Source organism: Malus sylvestris, chromosome 6 (assembly GCF_916048215.2).
Source record: "Malus sylvestris chromosome 6, drMalSylv7.2, whole genome shotgun sequence".
Taxonomy (NCBI): Eukaryota; Viridiplantae; Streptophyta; class Magnoliopsida; order Rosales; family Rosaceae; genus Malus; species Malus sylvestris.
In genome coordinates this window covers 29,335,533-29,356,312 of record NC_062265.1, presented here as the reverse complement: position 1 = coordinate 29,356,312, position 20,780 = coordinate 29,335,533, and the positions used below count along the sequence as shown (strand labels likewise).

The window sequence follows — 20,780 nt, the reverse complement described above, 5'->3', positions numbered from 1 at the left end:
TGGTGTGAGTTTTAGCTTTTTCTTCTTGTTCTCCTTATGTGCTTCTTTTTATTGTATATTTCCTCCTGTCCTTTTCTGCATAATGTCCTCTTTTGTATCTGACTAACAGGCGTTCTTTCTCCATCCATGGCTTGTTGCCATGTCGTTCTTGGGCTGCCTGCTGTTTCTTTTAATTATTTAGCAGCTGGAAGCCATTCGGAGTTGTAATACGACATTTTCAGAAACATGAGAACACATCGTGGACAATTTATATGAATATATCAACAAAGCAATATTAGAAATTTAAATAGAAGATGTGAACTCATTTCACTCTTACATAATCTCTACATCATAAAATAATGTTTGGTTTCAGTTATAAATTTGAACATCCTCCGTTGTTTTTCTTCAATTTTCAATCTTCAATCGTTTTGCGTTCTTAACTCTAATTCCGAGCTCATCTCATTACTGTGTATGAGACTAGAATTATTGTAGACTAACATGACAATACCAGCAGTGCATTTTCAGCTGGCTAGCTTTCGAGTTTTCCACTTCATCTTCTCTTGAGTATGGAGTCTTCCCATTGTCCATAATGCATAGCTGAGTTTGTTTCATCTCTGTCACAGCTTTTTGCGGTTGATATTAAGAAATCTTGGCCTTCCCGCGAACTGTCCATCCGAAAAAGTTGAGAGTGAACGAGAGATTCATTTCGGATACTAGTACTGCAAAACCTGATGGCAATATATGTGTAGCCTGTATATGTAAAAGTAGTAGATTTCTGAATTGAACTTGCCTGGAAAGCATGAAAAGAGAAGGGTTTTTTCAAAGTGACGAGTATTTTCTGGCGTTGTTGGACCATCTACTTGATGATTGACCTCCACCTTATTGCCTTTATGAACGATGCTAACCTCACAAAAGTCCGGTGCATTGTTCTTGACAAATTCCCCTAACAACAATTGTTTTCTCGCTGGCCTACACAACATAATTTAACCCCGTTAATTGAATGCCTAATTCACACTGCTTTGGATGTAATATACTTACTGAACACATTGTTGATCGCATCTCTCATATGAGACCTACTAATAAAGATGATTCCCACATGAGTCTTGTCTTTATGATAAATTCATGCCGGGAAAAATAAATAACTGGCCTACGCTGCTACGCACCTTGAATGCCTTTTTGTTCCTATGACAAGGTGAGTAATGCTAAGAACAGGAATAAGTTCAACAATTGATTTTTCTGTGCAATTGCTCTCGAGGAGTATTGTTTCCGCAGTTACCTGCAATTGCATTGAAAGCAGAAGTTTTCATCATCACCAATTATATGGAATCCTGCTGTTTGAAAACATGAACTACGCGGGGCGGAGTAAATCCACACCTTGGCATCATTGCACAAGTTCACGTATTTCTGCATGAGGTTACTCCTCTTGTTACTCTCTTCTTTAACATATAATCGCACTTGATCGTCGTTTAATTGGCTCCTTGCTAACCTTCCAACTATCAACATTTGACGACAGGAAAATGTGAGACATTACTTAGGATTGGTGATCAGGAAAAACAATTTGATGTATACATGGTGGTTTGATCACATATCCGAACCCGAAAAAAAGATATTTGATGCGTTTGATCAGAATCCCATAAACATAATAGACTGCATGGACAGACATGGACAATAAAAACATTAACAGGTGAACTGGTGTTACCGGGTGTGGGGACGTGGGTGACCGGAGGGAAGACATGGACAAGAAAAACTCGAGTACTACCGGAGGAAGCAGCATTCTCAAGCGTCCATTTCAGAACATCTGTGTCATCTTTGCCAACAGCAACATAAACATCGTTGACGACTACATGTTTGCTAGTACTTTCTGTGAAATTAGGACTCTCGCTATCCTCTTCTTGTATCTCCGGATTCTTCACAATCTCGGGCGACAACGCGCCTGCCTTAACGTAAATCTTGTAAAAATCCTTGGCTTCCATCGGAACATAATCTTCGTCTTCCATCGAGACGTACGGTGAACACCAAGTTGAAAACAATGAGATGATAGGAAGCGAAAAGAACAAGATTAAATGCCAGAAACGAGGCAGTTTTATAGTGAAAATGTCGTTGCTATCAAGGCACCAATAGAAAAGGGAACAGAAGGAGAGATTCCATTTTGTCAAAGAGTCGTTGCTTAATTAGGTGCCAATTGGTGCAAAAGAAATCCAACTTTTTGGTCCTTTTCTCCTCCATTGATGTAGGTTCGGTATTGATCAACCTTGCATTTGGGGAAAAGGGCAATGCCTCCTTTTCTAGTTTATTTATTTATTTTATGTCGTGTTCATTTAACTTATAAGCTGATTAACGTGCAAAATATAAGTTTATAAAATACAAAACAATATAAAAATCATAATATAATATTACAAAAACTCTCACACTATTCGTCATAATTTTTTTTTAAAGTTATAAATTTATCAATATAATATTAATCGAATAATATTAATTATTAATCTTATATCTATGTCGTGTACGGGTCGCAAATTATCACCTCTTTGTCTAGCATGTGTGGATCATGTTTAAAAACAAAAGTTGAATTTGATAACCCCTATAGAGTTAGGCAAAGAAAATAAAGCACTAGTAGTGTTTGATCTTTACTAGAACAACACAGAAGAAGCCGGCCATATATTCCTTTCCATTCATTCATAACGCCATAGAGGTAGGAAATTGTTGCAGAGTGTTTAATGCCTACGTTTTCACGACTCTGTCTGGACATGAATTTTCACACACATTTGCACGCATACAAACAGATTTGGTGTACAAACTTCGTGTTCCTTTTCGGTCAAAAAAATCTTACTCAACAGCCAAAGTCTGTAATTGTCTAGCATGATTTATTTTTACTCTTTTTTTTTTTAATAATTTGGCCGCAAAGTCCGTCTCATTCCAGCATTGCTATCATGGGAAGTGACTTTAAGGAGAATTTATTGATAAACAAGAAAAATACAATATGTCAAGGGGGACATGAGGCCAAACCCAGACCATTAAATAATTCATAACAACAATTCAATACCTCTTTCAGCAAAACCTATAACAAGGAAGCTTAGAAAGGTTGTGAGAATAAGCAGCTGCAGCACAAGGAGGGCATGAATCCCACCAATGGACACCGGGGTGATAACACCATAATTGACCAAACAATCAGCAACTTGATTACCGTCTCTAAAAATATGAGAAATCTGAATCTGCATGGAGGATAGTAAAACTCGATGGTTATGCCAACTAACCAAAAGCCTTCAAGGGATAGATGTCAAGGAAGGTGAGGATGAAGAAAGAATATGAACAACCAATGAGGAGTCACAATCAATCCATAAGGAATGCCAACCTTTATCCCAAGCTAAAGATACAACATGAATAACAGTACGTAGTTCAGTATCCAAAGAAAAGGCCAAGCCTATTGAACCCGCAAAACAACCAAGAGAATTACCCATAAAATCTCAAAAGATACCACCAAATGCGGCCACATCAAGTTTTTACTTGACCTTAACTGTAAAATATGTACAAGTGCTAATAATTTAGTAACTTAAACAATCATAAACATGTCCCAGGTTTTTAGACACACTCCTTGGGAAATATGCAACCTGATTATATGAGTGGTTCAGTGGGAGCAATGCACTCCATATAGTAATACAATCAGTAAATGTACTCGGTATGACATTTGTTGATGCACAATATCAGGTTGATTTTGAAAAAGCGTAAAGTGTCAAGGCGTGGTTTTTGTAAGGTTGCTTTGGTCACTCAGTGAAGGTAAGATATAAAGAGAGAGAGATAGGGAAGCATACACAAGATGTAGATGGTTCACCCTAATTTTGCCTACGTCCACGAGGATAAGAGTTCTCATTAATAAATGTAGAGATCACATGATACAAAGATTTAAGCATAATAATTATTAGTGAGTTCTAATAATGGGTTAAGTAGAATGAGATCATCAAAGATCAATTGTGTCAGAATGATGTCTTTTTATAGTTGAGGAGAGTCCCTTGTTTTCGTTCGTGTTTAATGTGGGACCTTATATAGGAGCTTTGTTCTGGTTTTGACACATTCACGTTATGATTGGTCTCTTGATTGGAGAGAAATTCATGTACTTCGGCATAGATGCCTCAACATAAACCCTTCAATAGGTCTTTGAAGATATAAAATTGACAAATGCTTAGTAGTTTCGGAGGGTAAACCACTGTACAGACAACATTTACTTTTTCTTTCTTTTGGAAGAACCTTTCTGAAGAAATGAGACAATTTTATTCCAAACTTTAGATTACAAACAGAGGCCCACATACAAACTAGATACATACACACAAATGGGCCTCTTAACAAACCCACCAAAGCTCAAAAAAGAGCCCAGCCCTACAAACAAAACAAAGGAAGCTTCAAGACCTCAGCATCCACCGCTTTCAAAGTTTACCGGATTAACCCAGAAGAAATCCTTCAGCCAACGCCAAATCCAATCAAGCAGCTCTGCAGAACCCAGCCACGGAAGTTGTACCGATCGCCCCAATCTCAGCCAGAAAGTGGAAGAAGTCTGTGGGAACACCCCGAACGACACTGCCAACGAAGGTAGACAGAGAGAAAGAGAATGAGGTGGTGTGTTAAACACCTGAGACGATGAGTCCACCAGAGTTCTACGCACCCTCTCAAAAGATCACAACCATGTGCTTTGAAATCTGATTGTAGATCGAGTTGAAAGTCTGTGGGGAAGACAGGCGTTGGGTAGAGACATTTTGGGTATATCAGGAAGAACTGGGAGGAACAGTAACAAAAAAACTGAAAAACAAAAACCTTTCCACCGACCCCCGCCACAGCGAGGCCCGTCGGCAACGATTTTAATCGATGAGGGAATCACTCACACACAGATGGTGGAAAAGACTCTTAAGAAGAGAGAATGAACTTTCACATGAAGAGAAAAGTTTACAGACAACATTTACTTAAAAAACAAAGAATGACATTGTTTACCCTTACTTTGCTGCATTACAAAATGAAGTTTAACATTATTGATGCACAAAACCGGAGGGGTCTTGGAACAACGTAAATCCGACCGTGAATCTGCAAGAAAGTAAATAACACAAGATGTTTCGTGGTTCACCCCAATGTTTGGGCTACGTCCACACTGATGTTGATATTGTTTCACTCTGAATGGTGAATATACAAGAAGGCTAGAGGCAGTGTGCTCTCTAGCCTGTTTTCTGTGTGCTCTCTTCCCATGACCTAAGACTTAGCCTCTCCTAATGAGGAGAGTGAGGAGTCATTTTATAAAAGAATGACTCCTCACTTATTACATATTTGCCCCTTCATTCATTACATAATTATATTTGAGTCCCCCGAGTATTTATACGAGGTCTAAATACGGAGGCCCTAAGTATGGTACAAACAGTAGTCCCCCAAGTCTTCAGTCAAGAGAGTCTTTTAGCTGGAGACTTGAAATTCAGTCCATGTGTGGGCCGAAGTAACTAGATGTCGTCTAGAACTGATACTCGATATGAGGCGGTGCTTAATTTGAAATGATGCTCAATTAAAAGTAGCACATGTTGCGAGGCTGCTCGGCTTGTGGCTTATGTTGCCTTGGTTGGCTCGGCTTGTGGCGTTTGAAGGTGAAGGAGTCCCTTTTATAAAATAAGGACTCGATCCTCAATACATAAATGATGGGCTAGAGTTGATGCTCACAGCGAGACAGTTGCTCAGTAGGCGGCGATGTTCCCTAATGATGGTGAGGGAGTCCCTTTTATAGAATAAGGGTTCGTTCCTCAATACATGAATAATTGGTGCTCTCTAATGAAAGTGAGGGGGTTCCTTTTATTAAATAAGGGTTCGCTCATCAGTACATAAATAATGGACTAAGTCCCCCAAGTATTTCTCATGAGGCCCAGTTGTAGAAACCCAATATATGGTACATAGTGTAGTCCCCTAAGTTTTTAGTCAATAGAGGCTGTTGGCTGGAGACTTCAAATTCAATCCAAGTATGGGCCGAAGTGGCAGTTGTTCAGAGGCGATCTTTGTATACCATGCAATGAAGCTTTGTAGGTGAAGCTTTTAAAGTGAAGCTTTGAAGCTGGAGCTCTGTAAATGAAACTTTTAAAGCTGGAGCTCTCGAAGCTGGAGCTCTGTAAATAAAGCTTTCGAAGCTGATTGACATGAGTTATGCTCATGAATGTTTATGTTGATTGACATGAGTGATGCTCATGAATGTTGACATGAGTGATGCTCATGAATGTTTATGTATGATTGACATGAGTGATGGTCATGTATAATTTTGGAGTACTGGACGTACTTTTGATCACCTAGTTGGTGATCATAGCGGTAGACTGTCGAATAATTTTTTGTAGTACTGGACGTACTTTTGATCACCTGGTTGGTGATAATAGCGGCAGGCTGCCGAATAATTTTGGAGTACTGGACGTACTTTTGATCACCTGGTTGGTGATAATAGCGGCAGACTATCGAATAATTTTGGAGTACTAGACGTACTTTTGATCACCTGATTGGTGATAATAGCGGCAGGCTGCCGAATAATTTTTTGTAGTACTGGACGTACTTTTGATCACCTGGTTGGTGATAATAGAGGGCTGACTCTTTTGGGCATATGGGTCTTCGCCTTTCACATAACATTCCAGCCCATTATTTTGGGCTTGCCGTTTTTTTTTTATTACCCTCTGATGGGGTTATACAGATGTCTCCGAAAGATAAGAAAAATAAATTACATCATTCAAAAATAAATCCGACCCTCTGCTCAATGGGTCACACCCATAATTCCCTTTTCTACATGTCATCACAACCGCAATTATGTCTGCTTGTTTTTATCTTCTTTTACTTTCTGCTTTTGCTTTCTACTTTTACTTTCTGCTTTTACTTTCTACTTTTCTTTCTGCTTTTCTTTCTGCGTTCTGCTTTTGTTTCCCACTCCATTTCCAGACATACTCACCTACAGACTTGCTTTTGCTTTTTTCTTTTCACTTTCTGCTTTTTCGACATCTGAGCACATGACTGCACCCCTTGGAGTTTGATCATTGGTCAGTGCTTGCCCCTCACAGGAAATCCAGACATGCATGAAACCTAAGGCCAGATAAACTGTAGCTTGGAAACATAGTGCTCCTCCAAAGTCTTTCCAGTGAAACAGACGGTGAGGATGGCATCGGAGCTGGAGCTGAGCAGGGGAGGAGTAATGGATCCAGTTATTTCGCGGCCGTTGCTTTCTGAATTTAGGAAGCAGAGGAACGAGGTCGGGACACGTTGTTGATATGGAAGAGGGGGAAGTAGGACGCTACAGCGCCGCCATGGGTTGACGTATCTACCCTGAGTCAGGCTCTGAGGGGTCGGAGGATGAGGAGAAAAGGTGCATCCAAGAATATTAAATCAATCACATCCCTGTTTAGTGCATCCTCCATTGTTTTCTACAAAAATCAACGATCGTGCTACTGTTTGGCCAAAGCAGCGATATTTCTGAGCAAATCAGCCAACGACAGGTGATCCAGAGGTTCTTGAAACCCAGCAATGTCAGAATGCACCCAGCAATCTTGATTGGGAACAAAGCCATTCGAGACATTTCCCACCTAGCAATTTCCAAGACCAAAATTCCCTAAATCCCCACCCCTGCCGTTCTGTGAGTTCAGACGACTCTGTAACGACTCGCCGCCGCAAAAAGGCATCGAATTTCCGCTGCTAAATCTGTGATCGCTTAATGGGTAGTTCAGCGCCGGCCCATTACTGTAATCACTGCCGTCAATGCAGGAAATCCGCGGCTGCTGGCGGCTGAAAGCTGACACATTTAGGTGAGAAAAGGCAGCCTCCGGGGTTTGATTAGAATGGGATTCTCCCCCAATGTGGTTCTGCAATGATGAGCTTCTGGGCACATATTACGGCAACGAAAATTCTGGAGCTCAAAGCGACGCCATTTCCGGGAAACCGCGAAAACCCTCAATCCTCTGCCTCAACAGCTATGAAATTCCAACAATGGAGTTTTGAGAGTGAGATAAAGCTTCGAACTTTCCGAGATTTTTGAGAGAATAGGGTTCTGAAATTGCGTTGAGAGAGAGAGTGAGAGTGAGATATTTAATTAGGGGAAATCTGGGGGAATTGAAAATATGGGAAAAAGCTTGACCAGTGAGAGATTGAAATGGGGAGTGATAGTGAGGAGGATTGGAGTCCTGCTGCTTAGTGAAGCCATGGTTGGCTTATCCGCAGCTGTTGTTGCTCTACGCTGTCTCTGTGTGGGTTAGTGAAAGGAGAGAGAGGGAAGGAATGTGACTGTGTTTCCATTGATGCTGCCGTGACCAGGAGCTGAAGCGGAAGACATGGGTTTTGCAGTGACCGTGCAGGTGTTTGGTTTTTCAATTTCTGCAAATTCACGGTGGAGGTTGTGAAGTTTTCACGGTGGTGAGATGGAAAAATGAAATAGAACCGACACAGCTTTTCGTGTCGTTTCCCATGACGGTGTCAAATGTTGATGCACAAAACCGGAGGGGTATTGGAACAACGTAAATCCGACCGTGAATCTGCAAGAAAGTGAAGAACACAAGATGTATCGTGGTTCACCCCAATGTTTGGGCTACGTCCACACTGATGTTGATATTGTTTCACTCTGAATGGTGAATATACAAGAAGGCTAGAGGCAGTGTGCTCTCTAGCCTATTTTCTGTGTGCTCTCTTCCCATGGCCTAAGACTTAGCCTCTCATAATGAGGAGAGTGAGGAGTCATTTTATAGAAGAATGACTCTTCACTTATTACATATTTGCCCCTTCATTCATTACATAATTACATTTGAGTCTCCCGAGTATTTATACAAGGTCTAAATATGGAGATCCTAAGTATGGTACAAACAAACATATTTATAATGATTTACACACCTTTCCTAGTCATAGGATGCCACCAAGGTTTTGGCAACATTAGTTTAACTATATTATGTCATTGATGAATCAGAATTTGGAAGCTAGAAGTTATTTTAGTTACAACTGCAGCAACAAATGGACTTTGTTCTTATGCTGCTATCAAGGATTTAAATAAGTTTGCATTAGGATTTCCAATCTAAGACCAATCTTTATAGTGGTGCTATCTACACCTCTTTTTATAACATACATTTTGTTAATTTGTTATTTGATTATTTTCAATTCATTCGATTTGACAGCTAAAGATTGAAAGATGTGTGTGAAAGATAAATGGCTTGTTTGGGAAGTATTTTTAAATAACTGAAAGCGGTTTTAGAGAAAATATTTTTAAAACCAATCCTAGTAAAAATGCAAGTTAATCCTAAAAAAGCAAATGCTTCTTGGAGGAAACTCTTCAAGTGCTTTTGGAACCCAAAATAGTTTTCTTTAAAAGCGCTTTCAATCATTTAAAAGCGCTTCTCACACGAGAAAAAGAATGTTTCAATAGCATAACTCATAGTTTATTGTAAATTCAAAACCTTGAACTTTGGATGGGGACTAGAAGTTCTTTAAATAAACAAGTCAAATAAAAAAGAATTTGGTATCTAAAACCTTTCAACCTTTTAGTGTCATTCCAAATCGGTCACAACCCATTGAAAATGTCCACCTGCTAAGCCCCAATTAATTTTTTATACAGAGATAATATTCAAAACCCACCAATTGGGTATATCATGATCAACGTTAGTATTAGTTGCCTCATAATCTGAATTTCAAAGAATAGGGTTAATAATTCAAATAGGGTTTCATGAAGCTTGTTTCTGCTCATATGATTTCCTCATTCGCTAATTTTTAGCTCGTAAGCTTCCGGTTCTTCTTTGTGAGCGGTGAAGATGATGGTGAGCACATCATGGTAGTCCATACCATCAACCTCCATGACCTTTTTCTCAATGTTGGCAGCTTGAGTTGTAGCCTTGTAGGGTGGAGTTGGTGGTTATATGTAGGGTTTGGAGGTGATGGCATCATAGGGGTGGTGGGGACCGTTAGTTGGTGGAGGTTAAGCTTCCTTGACATTCTATTGATTTGGAGATAGAGTAAGCCCTACTCAATTTAATAGATTTGACTAGGGCTTAACGGATGTAACATTTTCAATAGGTTAGGTATTTATTTAGAATGTTTGAAAAAGTTGAAATCAATTTAGACTGGCATTAAAAATTAGGCAGTTTTAGGAACTTAATTCAATAAAAATAACATTTAATTTTTCCTGGGCCTGTTAACTAGAGAATAAAAACAAGGGGAAAAAGCCTTTGATACAAGAAAACATAAGTTGTTGTCCAGAGACCCGGGACTGGCTTGGGTGCTTTTCAAACTCCACCAAACTGTTCATCCCACTCTAGATACACTTGAAAATGAAGAAGAAAATTTGGGTAGACTGCATGATTAGGTTAACTCTCTCATTATAGGAATTAGCGTAAGATCAGGCGAGAACAAGATACAAGAGTTTAATATTTATTTAAAAAATTTTACACGAATGACGTGGTACATAGTTGTAGAAATTGACAAGAAGTCTAGTTTTAGACGTGTTAATATTCATTTTAAAATGTTCAATGTTGCCCCCCATTTGTTCAAAAAAAAAAAGTTCAATGTTGTCATTGACATATATTTAGGTCCACTTTGGCATATATTGACTCTTGAGGTACAATTTGACATGCCTTACTTTAACATGCGTTACTTTGACATGCATTAAAGTCTTTTTCACTTACCATGGACAATCTTAACTCTTACCGTGGATATGGACTAGGATTCTCTTCATATCCCTTTCATTCGGATCTTTCAAATCTTTTGATTCTAAAGTTGGAGAGAAAGAGAGATGGGGAAGAGGGAAGAAGATAAACAAGAGGTGAATAGAAAAGAAGATGGAAGAAGATGAACATGAGAAGGTAAAGATAGAAGAAAATGAACAGGAGAAGGTAAAGATGAACAAAGAATTAATTCTTGACCGTTTGATTTTCAATTGAACAGATAGAATTGAAGGATCTGAATGTAAGGGATCCTAAGAGGATCTTATTCCTAAGAACATGAAGCCAAACCTTAATTAATTTAAATATACGGAAAAAGTGATTTAAAACGCAAATGCATAAGCCACTAGTACTACAGTCTAGTGGTATTCTTCCTCACTGATTAGTGAGAGGTCTTAGGTTCAACTCTCGCCAAATGCGACTTTTGAACCAATTTATGCTAGCCCATTGTGAGGTTAAGCCCACCCCCCTTCCCTTAGTGTAGATAATATCGATTTGTTCAAAAAAAAAAAAAAAAAAAAAAAAAAAAAAACGCAAATGCATAAAAGAAGCACATCCTCCCTAGCTAAGTTTCTTATACACACGTTACAGTTCGTCTTTAAACATATAAAGTTTTTATTGACTATCTAAAATCCACTACCAAATTATCACTTGACCATTACATCAATCAAGTTGATATGATGCCCAAAACTTTGTCCACGGTACATAAAATTGAAATGAACATATAGTGCATGTCGTGCTCTTTCATCATCATTTTCTTTTAGACAAACACCACCATTTTTCATTTAGTTATCTGTTTGGTAAAATTGCACCAATCATGAGCACACACGCCCAGGATGTTATGCTTTGGATATCATAACTTATAGGCTTTTTAACCAAAATAATCTCTGAGATTTGCATAATATATAACTTTGGTCATTGAGATTGAAAATCAATAGAAATGGTCCCTGAGATTGTCCATCATCCATTATTTTGGTCATTCCGTTAAAAACTCCGTTAAGTGTCCCAGAGTTCTTGGCCGGAAGTTTGGGCAATTTTCAAAGCTTCGTAACTCAATTGTTTCTTAACCAAATTTGACCCATAATATATCAAAATTAAGATAGAAAAGTGTAGAACAAGATTATACCTATTTGGAAGCCCAATGGTTGCCAAAGATGGCCGGAAAATAGCCTGAAAGGTGACTGGTCCGCGGGAAAACTAGAAAACTCACCGGAAACTGGGTAAACAACATTCATAACTTCTTCAATACTTAACGAAATCGAGTGATTCAAAAACAAAAATCATATTTCTGGACGAGACTAAGAGAATGATACATTTCTTGACGGCTAACTCTCCATGGTTTGGCCGGAAAAATGCTCGAAATTGGCTGTCTTTGTCTCTAGTTAGCCATTTTCTAGCTGTTTTCCAGAAAAACCACTGCGAATTAGCCATTAAGAAAGGTTCCATTCTCTTTTTCTCGTCGAGAAGTATGATTTTTACTTTTGAATCACTCGATTTCGTTGAGTATTGAAGAAGTTATGAACGTTTAAAGTTTTCCTAGTTTCCAACGAGTTTTCCAGTTTTCCCGCTAACCAGTCACATTTCAGGCTATTTTCCGGTCATCTTCGGCAACCATTGGGCTTTCAAATATGTATAATCTTATTCTACATTTTTCTATCTTTATTTTGATATATTATAGGTTAAACTTGGTTAAGAAATGATTGAATTATGAAACTTTGAAAATTGCCTAAACTTCCGGCCAAGAGCTCCATGACACTTAACTGAGTTTTTAACGGAATGACCAAAATAATGGATGGTGGACAATCTCAGGGACAATTTCTATTGATTTTCAATCTCAGAGACCAAAGTTATGTGTTATGCAAATCTCATGAGCCATTTTGGCTAAAAAACCTAACTTATATACCATATTATTGGTGGAGGAATTATTAGATAATGTGAGTACATGGAAGTGATCCGGGGGTTTAAAATCCTGTCAAACAAATTAAAGTGGCTGTTGACAGTTTCTAGCTCGATCGATGGAGATTTTGCTTTTAATCCTTTACTTAGGTCAAGATTCGACTAGTTGAAACTAAAACAAACAAAAAAAAGAATTACAAACTATGATTATTATTTAATTTATGAAAAAACGAATAAACAAGATTGTCGACCTCGTTTGGCAGCACGGACAGTACTTACTATTTCAGTCGGATATGATAATTTGTTGTCGGATAATACTGACTAAATTAGTCGAGCGTTTGATACAGTATCGGACTAATAGTCATATTATTTATACTGTACCGAATAAGAGAACTTCAAACTTTTATTTTTTAAGAGAAAATTGATGATTAACTAAAGGGTTGTTTTATTAGCATCCTATATTTTGTTGATTACACCCCACATCTATTTTTTAAATTAAAAAAATATCTTAATACACCTCACATTTTTTTTCCAAGCTACCCTCACATCCTAAACTCCTCACATACACCCCACATCAAACCCGCATATTCATCTTCACAAACTTGTTTCCTCCAGTTTTCTTTTCAATTTTCATATCAGTAACCTATATAATTCTTCAATCTTTCTTTTAGTCAAAATGGATTTTCATTAAAGCAAAGACAAAATGACACAAGCCTCACCCAAACTGACTCAAGGGCAAAACGGTTTAAGTCTTGCAATTGTATGTATATATATTGAAGTGATGGAGTCTCGCATTGAGTTTTCAAACTTTTATGGAAAACCCCGGTCAGGAGGATCCTCATCCTATGCTCAGGAGGAGATCCAGTTCCAAAAGAAAGAACTTGTCATGTATTTATAATCTACTTTTTAATTTTTAGAACATTTTAAGGCTTAAATAGTCATTTTATGAGCAATTTAATATTAAATTATTATATGGGGTGTTAATAAAAAAACCCTTAACTAAAATAAAAAAACAAGAATAAAAAAACAAAGTTGTCATCTGCCATCAAGTTGGAGATGCATAACAAAGTTGTCAACTGCAAAAAAAAAAAAACCCAATCAGTGGTTCCGCCACCGTTGGCTTCCTCGTATCCCTTATGGTCTCTAATCCATTGAGACCTTAATCCACATCAGAAATACTTGAAAACCCAGCAACCATTACACCTTACCCACATGAAATCTCTCCAAATTTTGAATTTAATTCCCTCACATCAACAAAATCAATTGGCAATTAAGCCACAAACCCAGATATTCGAACCGCCACCATAGATGTCAGAACAGAAACGGAAATCGCAATTCCCAGGAACGGAGCTCGTGATGCCCAAGAATGGAGGTCGCCATGCCCAGGAACAGAGGTCACGATGCCCTGGGTTCGATCTACTACCTTTCGTTCTCTATTCGTATCGGCTTGGTGTGGATAGTTCGATCTCATATCTTTGGATCTTTGTTCGTATCTACTTAGTGTTAATCGGAGGTCTCGACGCCCAAGAGCAAAGTAGACGTCGGGATAGGTCAGAGAAAAGTAGGCGTGATTTTTCTTTGGCTGAGTCCGACTAGTAATACCAAGGTTTTGGAGGGGATAGCCGGTGGGAGGGGTATTAAAATGGTGGGGCCGGATTAAATAATTCGGTGTTTATTTAATGAAAAACTTGTTAAACACCTGTTTCGTATTATTAGTACTATCCGATGGTCTTTACAACATGCCAAATGAGGCTTTAGAGATTACATTCTAAAACGAAAATGCACTCTTTATAATGGAAGTATTTTTGTTCACCACCATTTAGTGTGGTGTATGCTCACCACCCTATTTATCACCATTAGATGAGTTTGAATTTCGAGATTCGTGTAGTAGATAAGCACAAACCTCGAAATTCAAACTCATCTAATGGTGATAAATAGGGTAGTGAGTATACACCACACTAAATAGTGGTGAGCAAAAATGCACTCATTTATAATAAACTAAAACATGATCTCTAAAACGAAAACCTAATCCTAACAATGCCTAAAACCCAAAGAATAAAATGATCCTATATATTAATATTTTGATTTTCCAACACGACTCTCGTCCTCCTCTTAAAAGAATTAAATTTATCACCTAAACTGGCTAAAACGGTTAGAATATCCATCTCCACTCTGAAGAAAATAATGTATAAAAGATATAAAGTGATGTGGGAATAATTAGTTGGAAAGAAATTAAATTGCATCATGATTCATGGAAGAACATCCTATATTGTACATCCTTTGTTAGATTTGGAATATTTTAGTGACATTTCACATAACTAGTTGGCTAGTGGGCAAGTTGTTCACTCAACCTTCCCTTTCCATCAAAATATGTCATGGCCTCACCAAAATAAACAGAATCTCATCAATCGACAAGAGTGATAATACAAACATATTATAAGATAGCAAGTTTAACTTGTTGGACCAAAATTCCAATATATATAAGGCTTTAAACTCAAAATGGTCATTTAGATTGACATAACTCCTTATTTTGGTATATGAAATTTAAAGTCGATAGAAGTGCTCACTAATATTGTCCACCACCAATCATTTTGGTCATTTTGTGAAAAATCTCCCTTAAATTAAAAAAACCACTAGTTTGAGTGGAAGAGTTGATTTTGACAAAAATATATCAATTGAATCGTCAAGGGTACCCTCGTATAATTCCCACGTTCCATTGTCGCATGATCGATGGTGGCGGTCCTCGGGCTGACTAGCGCTAGACTTCTTCCCCCCTTTCTACTTTTCCTCTCTTGCTTTCCTCTCTCCTTTTCCCTTCTTTTTTTGGAACGAATAGACAAATCTTGAACGGAAATTTTTCACGAAATTACTAAAATAATTGACGGTGGATAATTTCCGGAACTGTTTCTATCGATTTTAAATCGTATAAATTAAGGTGATGAGTTATATCAATCTCATGAATTGTTTTGGCTAAATAGCCAAATATATATATATAACAGAGGGACTGTTTTCAGAGTAAAATACAATAGAAAGCCGAAGAGTTTGAATCAATTAACTAACAAAATATGGCCCTTTTAATCTCATATGCATGACATACAAGTGTCATATGAATGATATACAAGATGTCTCATCGGCAGTTCACAAAAGTCAAGTCCCATTGGATGATGTGTACGTGTGTTCTCGCTGTAACAAATAGTTGGTCTGATATCATGTTTGAACGTGAACACCTAACTCTCGGTCAATTGATAATGCATCAAAATGCCCATTTTTCAAAACTCTAATGCAAGACTACCATTTCCGATGCAAGACGATACCCTCAACGCGTTACACCTTCTTACTATGATCAAATATCAATAGGTTTTAAAACTAATGGGGAGCGATTAGACATCAAATTGAACAATTTAAAGAAGAATCGACCGACATAATTAAGAAAGAGAGTTCCGGAAATAAAATGGGAGTGCGGAAATCGCTTCCAATAAGAATAAATAATAGTGCAGGTTTCATTCATATCTTGGACCTCATACTGCTGACAGGAGTGTGTGGATTTTCCAACAACATAGAAGGTGGTGGCATAAAAAAGATATCCAAGTGGAGCCAAAGCTTTTTCTCTTCTTTTATAAAGAAGATATCCATTTAATATTTGGTGGAATCAAAAAATAAAAAAAATAAAAAATTGTGCTGCCTCTGAAACTGAATGGCAAAGTCCACTCTTCTGTTTGTTCTTAAGGCACTCATGGCTTTGATATTTGCAGCTTGGATTTCTCTTTGGCTTCTGAAACCAACACAGCTATGGACTAAAAAATGGAAGGGAGCTGAAGATGCAGCAAGAAATACAGTGTTTGGATATTATGGTACGTACTTTAGATTTCAATTATATAAGAGAAACGATGAACACATGTTATTTTCTTCTTTCGCATCGCTCTTTATTTATAGTAATATCAAACTGAATAAGTTAAACTGAAATAACGAATAAGATTAAACGGGAGCGTGTAAAGGAAGAAAAATGATCTTGGTTATCATTTCCCTTGTATTAATAGGGTTTAGCTTTCTGCTAATTAAACCTCTGAATCCGATTTCCACTGGGAGAAAGATAAACAGTTGCTAAATAATTTTCTTGTAGGTCTTAATTTTGCTGTGTATACATTCCCTCCCATTGCTTTGGCGATTATTGGATCTCTCTACTTGAATTGGAAGCCCAAGGAGCCAATTAGGAGGTAAGTAGAATGTTAATTATTATGTCATTAACGTTGTATGTCGAGCTGCTGCATAATCTGACCGCTAATTGTTCTACATCGCCGCTAAATTATAACATCACTTAAGATTCCAATTTAACTTAGTTTTACTTGTCTGCTTAATTTGAATAAAGCAGAAAAGGGAGGGGATTGATTGCTGCAGGTTTCTCAAATCCATTGGTGGTGAATGCTCTTGTTGGTGTTTTATCCACTCTAGAAATTCTAGCAGTGTTCCTCTTCCTCCTCTTCTTAGCTTGGAATTTTTACGCTCGAATCTCTAATGATTTCAAGAACTTGAAGCCCTCAAAATCGATAGTGCTGAATTCGTGAGTAACTGAACCCGAAAACTTTCTATTTTTCGACACTAAGGAGCAAGAATTTTCATCATAATTCATGCTTCGATTGTGTCTCATCTTATCAGATGGCAACTCAAGTACTTAAGGGTGGCAACTCGGTTCGGTTTGCTAGCAGAAGCCTGTCTGGCTTTTCTTCTCTTCCCTATCTTAAGAGGGCTGGCCTTATTCCGGGTTCTCGGCATCCAGTTTGAAGCTTCAATCAAATATCATACATGGCTTGGCACTGCAATGCTATTTTTTGCCACTTTCCATGGTGCAAGCACTTTGTTCATTTGGGGTGTCGGCCACTATATCCAAGAGGAGGTAAATCTTGTCATTATTTCAGATGCAGTCCACCGTCGCACTACTTCTAACACCGATATTGCCCTTTAACTTAATCACCTGGTGTCCACGTAGATGGGTTTTATTCCAAAAACCTTCGGTGTTGTTAGCAATGGAACCATCCATTTGTATGTTATGTTTTAGTTTGTTCAACTTTCTGGCCTAGTATGTTGCATTCTTCAACAAATCCTAGGCCTTTTTTTTCTGATCAATCCGGTGTCTGAATTCTTGAGTTTTACTGATATATCTTTTCGGTGTAATTCATTTGATTCAACAACAGATATGGAAATGGCAGAACACCGGGCGGATATACATTGCTGGGGAGATCTGTCTAGTCGTAGGGTTAGTAATTTGGGTCACATCACTTCCTCAAATAAGGAGAAAGAAGTTCGAGATATTTTACTACACACACCATCTCTATATGGTTTTCCTAGTGTTCTTCTTGTTTCATGCTGGAGATCGTCACTTCTACACAGTTTTCCCTGGAATTTTTCTGTTTGGCCTTGACAAGCTGCTTCGAATCATACAATCCAGACCCGAAACTTGTATCCTTTCTGCCCAAATTTTCCCCTCCAGCGCTATCGAGCTTATTCTACCAAAAGATCCGGGTACAATATTTATTCTTTTATCAGAAACCAGAATTTTGCATAAAAGTTTGGAGTAATCATATGGAACATTTACTTGCGACTAATTTGCAGGACTCAAGTATACACCAACAAGTGTTATATTTGTGAAGGTACCAAGCATATCCAAATATCAGTGGCACTCATTCAGCATTATCTCCAGCTCTAGTGTCGATAAGAACACAATGTCGATTTTAATCAAATCTGAAGGATCGTGGACTAGTTCTCTCTCAAATATGATCCGAACTAGGCAAGAGTCGGAAAACGATCAGCTGAAGTACATACCTATAGCAGTGGAAGGCCCTTATGGACCTGTCTCTATGGACTTCCTAAGGTGCACAATGATTTAACTTTTCATGATACGTCAATTTCTTAAAAAACACTTATTGCTTACTGATCACCAAATTTTAGACCCCAAAATTCGATTTACACGAATGTGGAATTTTTGTGCAGATATGACAGCCTAATGCTTGTTGCTGGAGGAATTGGGATAACCCCATTTCTGAGCATCTTACAGGAGCTTGCTTCGTTTGAAAACACCAGCACTCACAAATTCCTGCCAAGAATACAACTTGTATATGCTGTGAAGAAGTCCGAAGACATTTGTCTATTGAACTCGATCTCAACCCTAATCTTTAACCAGCCATCTGAAAAATGCCGTCTGAAAGTTAAAATATTTGTGACACAAGAGCAGTATGGTACAACAGTAAGAGAACTACTCAACGAGTTTTCACAAGTGAAAACGGTACACTTTGGTACAAAGTTCTTGAATTATTCGATCAATGGACTCGAAAGCCCAGTTTGGATGGCTGCCATAACCGGAATCTCTTCCATCCTGTTTCTGATCTTTCTTATCATTTTCAACCACATTTTTATTCCCTCACAAAAAATGGCCTCCGAAGCAACGAAAGAAAAGACTCCGTCTTCGATTGCAGATCTGCTTATCATATCTTCTTTCATTGTAGCAATAACATGCAGCATTTTTGTTGCACTTATTGTGAGACGGAGAAGGATACAGAAGTTGATTCCTCCAATCCTCCAAAAACAAGGGAAAGACTTGGAAAAAAGCTCAATACAAGCAAGTGATGCTGCTCTTGAGGAACATGAAATCCATTTTGGAGGCAGGCCTAAATTTCAAGGTACTTTTTATTCCTTTCCTCACATAATCTTTAACGAACCCTGCTTACAGTTACGGTTAAAAAGTCATCCCACATTACACGCAAATCACACAAACACATATACTGAATTGACACATCCAAGACACAAAAAGAAACGTTCACGCACTCATGTCAAACTATGATTTGTCTGTAAGGAGAAACCGCTACAATTATTTTCCATCTTTAACAACTTTCTTGTTTTGAGCAGATATCTTTGCAAAGTTTTCAGATGAGACGGGTGGATCTGATATCGGAGTGATGGTGTGTGGACCGGAGAGTATGAAAGAATCAGTGGCAACGGAATGCCAGCAGAAGTTGGGTGCTAATAAGAAGCAGAAGGCCAGTTTCAGCTTTCACTCCCTCAATTTCACACTTTAGCTACTAGAGAAACTGAAGATGTTAAATCAAAAATTTGTCTCTTCAGAATGGTCACTTGTCATTGCTCGCTAGGGTTAACGTTGTAAAATTGAGAATGTACATATATAAATATCTGTATTACAATTATGAACCTTGGAGTGCCAAGGACCCAAGGTGGTATGATAAAATTCAAAGTGGTAAAAGAAAAATAAAGGAGCTTTGAGTTTAAATACCAAATTCTATAAATTTTGAATTTTTTTTTTATCAATATAAATTTTGTAACTAAATTACCATATTTTGAGGTATTGATGAAAAAGGTGTCATAGCCCGTCCCAAATTACTACTATCGAAGATGTAAATTGACGGTCTTATCTTTGGACGTTGAAATTGTAGTGTGTGTGTGACTTACTTTGGGGACTTAGTTGTTAATTTTTGTGGCTTTGGATTGGTGACCCACGTGGACCACAGACACACACATTATCTCTCTCTCTGTCTTCTCTCCCGTACTCTCTCACTCTCGGACTCACTCTCTCTCCTTCCCTCACGTACGGACGACACCCAAAACCCTTTCAAACTTCACGGATCAATGTCAAAAAGGTAAGATTCTTGTTCCTTGCAAGCTTCTGAGTTCATTGGTACCATTTTTTAGAATGGAAAGCTTCGAAAACCCGAGAAACCCTAACCCCGACTTTGTGCACTGTTCATGCACACGTAATTTTGAAGGTTTTAAGGAATTTGGAGCTTATAGGTAGCTTAAGGAGGTCCTCACGAGGCTAGGAGTGGTTCGTTGGAAGAAATTGGACGTCGGAATAGCGAGAACGGCGAGTTGCAGGTTTTGGCCGGAATATCGAGGAGTTTTCCGGCGAATCTCTTGGGACTTAGGTCCTAAAACTGGTATGGGTTTGTTCTAATTGTTCTAAGCTTTATTTTGACATAAAATTCATGAAATTTGGTTGAATATCGAGTGAGATATCAAGGTTTCAAGTTTTGCCCAGTTTCCGGCGCCGGCGACGGTCGCCAGAGGTTTGAGGTTAAGGATGACATAATATTTTGTCATCTTTGACAAAATATTCTACGGCGTCAGTTAACTTTAACGGTTTCCATTACTATTCCACAGAATATTCCTAACGGCGTCACTGTTGCCGTGGGTGTGCCAGGCACGTGCCCACGCGTGGGCGGCGCATCT

The 20,780-nt window shown here is 38.2% G+C and overlaps 2 protein-coding genes across 3 annotated transcripts; one reads left to right on the top strand and one right to left on the bottom strand.

Annotated features, from left to right (window-relative positions):
* Positions 1 to 239: 239 nt before the first annotated feature.
* Positions 240 to 2,049, bottom strand: LOC126626850 (U-box domain-containing protein 52-like). The gene is made up of 5 exons (XM_050296252.1): positions 1,679 to 2,049; positions 1,354 to 1,472; positions 1,143 to 1,255; positions 770 to 948; positions 240 to 644 (listed from the first exon to the last, which is right to left on the bottom strand). The coding sequence occupies exons 1-5, from the start codon at positions 1,974 to 1,976 to the stop codon at positions 619 to 621; spliced, it is 735 nt and encodes a 244-aa protein (XP_050152209.1). The 5' UTR covers positions 1,977 to 2,049; the 3' UTR covers positions 240 to 618.
* A 13,878-nt stretch (positions 2,050 to 15,927) lies between these two features.
* On the top strand, positions 15,928 to 19,940 carry LOC126626985 (ferric reduction oxidase 8, mitochondrial). 2 transcript variants are annotated; one of them, XM_050296396.1, is made up of 8 exons: positions 15,928 to 16,399; positions 16,669 to 16,762; positions 16,918 to 17,106; positions 17,202 to 17,439; positions 17,738 to 18,065; positions 18,156 to 18,414; positions 18,534 to 19,219; positions 19,467 to 19,940. In XM_050296396.1, the coding sequence occupies exons 1-8, from the start codon at positions 16,243 to 16,245 to the stop codon at positions 19,613 to 19,615; spliced, it is 2,100 nt and encodes a 699-aa protein (XP_050152353.1). In that variant the 5' UTR covers positions 15,928 to 16,242; the 3' UTR covers positions 19,616 to 19,940. The 2 variants fall into 2 exon arrangements, with proteins under 2 accessions (XP_050152353.1, XP_050152352.1); XM_050296395.1 differs by having other exon boundaries at positions 15,954 to 16,399; positions 19,446 to 19,940.
* Positions 19,941 to 20,780: the final 840 nt, after the last annotated feature.